Here is a 3291-nt window from a genome sequence, read left to right as displayed (position 1 = left end):
CTCTGTGCAGCAAGCAGCAGGAGCAGACAAGAATCTGTTCCCATTTCCTACGGCAGCATTGCCACAGAGCCCTATCTCCCAGCCGAGAGTTGTAGAGAGATGAGCGGGTCACTCAGGGCTCATTTAGGAGGGCACTAACAGAGATCTCAAAAGGGAGAAGACAATAATGATATGAGGTAGGAAGAATGAGTGAAAGAGAGTATCAGTAGACCTTCTCCATGTTGTCAGAGACTCCAGGCTGGCCTGTATGTTTGTGACTTTCAGGGCAAATACAGCACCATAACATTGGTTCTTCTGTCCAGTGCCATGTTCAGCATTACTGGGCGTCCTTGTGTGCGTCAGCATCCAGCATCTTTAGCAGGGGTTGCACCTTCTGCCACAGTAGCGGCTGGAAATGCAGGAGAGGTCAAGGCCCCCCGAGGTGATGGGCACTCCCTGACAGCTGAGGATGCTGCCAACAGCAGCAGAGGTGGAGGATCCCACGGCGGTGTTCTGTGGGAAGGAGCTGAGGATGGGTCCGGGCAGGGTCACCACCACGGGAGAGGGCTGGATGACAATGGTGGAGTTCTGGCACTGCCTGACACAGGGCTCATTGCAGCTGCTGGCCAGAGGGGTGGGGCCACAGGGCCGGCATGGCTGGCACTGGTCACAGCAGGACATGTCTTGAGGCTGGAGGTACACCTGGGAGAGAGGGCAGGGAGGAAGCAGAACATGGGGATGCATGAGGAGCAGCATGTCACCACACTATGAGGGAATGAATGCACAGGCAGTGCTGGGACCTGAAGACAGATCACGGATGTCCAAGGGATTCTTTGTCTCATTCTCACAGAGCCCACTTGGAGCCCCTGGGACCTATCCAGCTACTGCCTACAGCCTAGCCCACAAGCCACCTCCTTGCAGGTCCAGCCTCCTCCCATGACAAACATTCTCCCCACTTTCCTCTCTCATGACAAGCAGAGCCACACATGGAACAGAGCTAATAGCAGCTGAGAGTTCCAGTGAGCTCAGACCTCGGTTTGGAGCAGGAGGAGTACAAGAAGGGGCTTCACGCTCACCTGGTTCCCAAGAAGAAGGAGGTGAGAGAAGGGAATGAGAAGGCAAGGAGCTGGGCTGGCTTTTATAATGGACCCAAGCTGCCCCATATGCAGGGGCATCCCTTGCAGCAGGGAGTATTTTCTGACAAGCTCCTCTTGAATGCAAAACATCCCAGCTAATGATACGGGCTGTGTGTTGGTTTCCTGTGCTGCTGTTTTTCACATCCTGATTTATGTCATTTCCATTCCTCATGGATGGCATCTTTTGAGGGGCAGGAAGAAAGGCCCAAGCATTTCCAGGCAACACACATCGCTGTGGGCAGAACACTCAGCTCACATGCTGGCGGAATCCAGCAAAGGCAAATGATATCAGCCTGATTAGTAGGCCATCAATGTGAAACAACTAGAGCCTGTGTGCTGGATTTATGGAAGTGCCTGTGGGCATAGAGGTTTCCATGATTCCACGCATGTGTGCATGAGCAGGTGAGTGTTTGTGTGACTTGTGTGTCCCACATAAGAACACGTGCTCTGGTCACAACAGTGCCGCTCTCCACTGCTCTGCCCATGAGCTCCTGAGAGAAGCTATGGCCAGCAGGGGCTTGAGCATGGCTGTATAACCTCAGAACAAACCTGGCAGAGGTGTTTCCCTGCCCAGGACCAAAAATGCAAGCTTTTGTATCTTCACTCCTCTTTTTCTAAGCCTACTAAGTTCACCCTCTAATACTGCCAAACTCAGGCTTCAACAAGGCCTGACACCAGTTTGGATCCTGAGCTTATTTCCCCATCGTAGTATTGAGAACGTATGAGCAGAGAGACAGTCACCCCTCCCTGCCTCTCTGGGTCGGGACTTAACAGCTCTCTTCAAGACTAAGTATATGGGGTTAGCTTAATGTAAGGAGAGAAAGGCTGAGAAATGCTGCCCACCTTGTGCGAACCCACTGCTGAGTAGACATGCATCCAATACAGCCCCTGAGCTGTATAGGGTGGGACTCATGTCCACCATACTGAAACCAAGGCCAAGCACACTTCTGCAACTCATGGGCCCGGTGTGGAGTCATGCTGGGGCTGAAACCTTGGGCAGAAGCAACATCAAACCAGAGGAACATGGGTCCTGTTGTTGCTGTGCCAAGGGATGAAGGACAGAGTCTGTGTCAAACAGGTGAAGAGTCCTTTGGTCATCAGCCACCAACACCTCTATGTCCCTCTCTGGAATTTGAGTCTGAGTGCCCAGGAAGTGCACCTGGATGGGAACGGACATCCAGTTCATGGCACACACCACAGAGCCTGCCACTAGACTTCAACAGTGACAGGAGGAATCTCTCTTTCTGAGAGTTGCACTGGGAAGTGCATGAAGTTTGAGAGTATGTTCCTTTACCCACACATTTGTCTCCCTGGGCTCAGGTCTAGGTTAGATATAGCACAGCCAAGGACAGCCCCCTGCTGTTGGGTGACCGTGGAGAGGTTGTTCCCAGACAGCTGTCTGGGGAGGCCTCACCTATGCCTGGCCCTCATGGCATGACTCAAAAGTAGGGGGTTCCCTGTCCACGAGTAAGTAGAAGTGACAGCAGTCAGTTTGTAGCATGCCATAATACATCCCCCCAAAAAATAGGATATATTCATTAAGGAATTAATAGTAGAAGCCCTTGGAAGTGGCAAAAAGGCACTTTGAGGTAACAACAACCAGTATAGACTGATACTGATATGTTTAACAAACTTATCACTAGTGATATGGACTTAAGATACTTGCAGATTACAAACTTATCAATCGTATTAACCAAAACAGTAATATTATAGGATACGTGTAACTATACATAGCCAAAATATCACTGGAGATTCATAGTGATCCCAGAAGGGTTTATCTAGGTCAGACCAACATCAAGGGGGTCCAGTTAAGAAACTGACCTCAGAGAGACTGACCTCAGAAGTACCTATGATCTCACTTTCCACTATTGCATTTAGTAAATTAAGTTTTCACTGCAGCTCGTTGTTGCTGTTTTCCTCCTCTGGGCCCACCTCCCTATCTCTCCCCTTCTCCCTTTCCCAGGGTGGTGGTCTGCTGGTCTCTCCACCAAATTAGTCAGAAAATGTGTTCAAACCAGGCTGGAACAGTGACACACTTTAAGAAGAAAAAAGGGGAAAAGCAAGAGGCAAACAAACAATAGAGAGATAGGAACACTCACAGCATGAGAAGTCTACAAGTGAGGGGGTCTCCATTTTGCGTAAACTTCAAGAGAGATCTATATCATTGATGCATGAG

General features: G+C 50.2%; 1 protein-coding gene across 1 annotated transcript; it reads right to left on the bottom strand.

The window, feature by feature from the left end:
* Positions 1-354: 354 nt before the first annotated feature.
* On the bottom strand, positions 355-1311 carry LOC110391300 (feather keratin Cos1-1/Cos1-3/Cos2-1-like). The gene is made up of 2 exons (XM_021383122.1): positions 1050-1311; positions 355-681 (listed from the first exon to the last, which is right to left on the bottom strand). Exons 1-2 carry the CDS (start codon positions 1203-1205, stop codon positions 355-357), a joined length of 483 nt encoding a protein of 160 aa, XP_021238797.1. The 5' UTR covers positions 1206-1311.
* Between the last annotated feature and the right edge of the window lie 1980 nt (positions 1312-3291).

Source organism: Numida meleagris, unplaced genomic scaffold (assembly GCF_002078875.1).
Source record: "Numida meleagris isolate 19003 breed g44 Domestic line unplaced genomic scaffold, NumMel1.0 unplaced_Scaffold344, whole genome shotgun sequence".
NCBI lineage: Eukaryota > Metazoa > Chordata > Aves > Galliformes > Numididae > Numida > Numida meleagris.
Note: the sequence above shows the minus strand (reverse complement) of the source record. Positions and strands in the feature narration are given on the sequence as shown.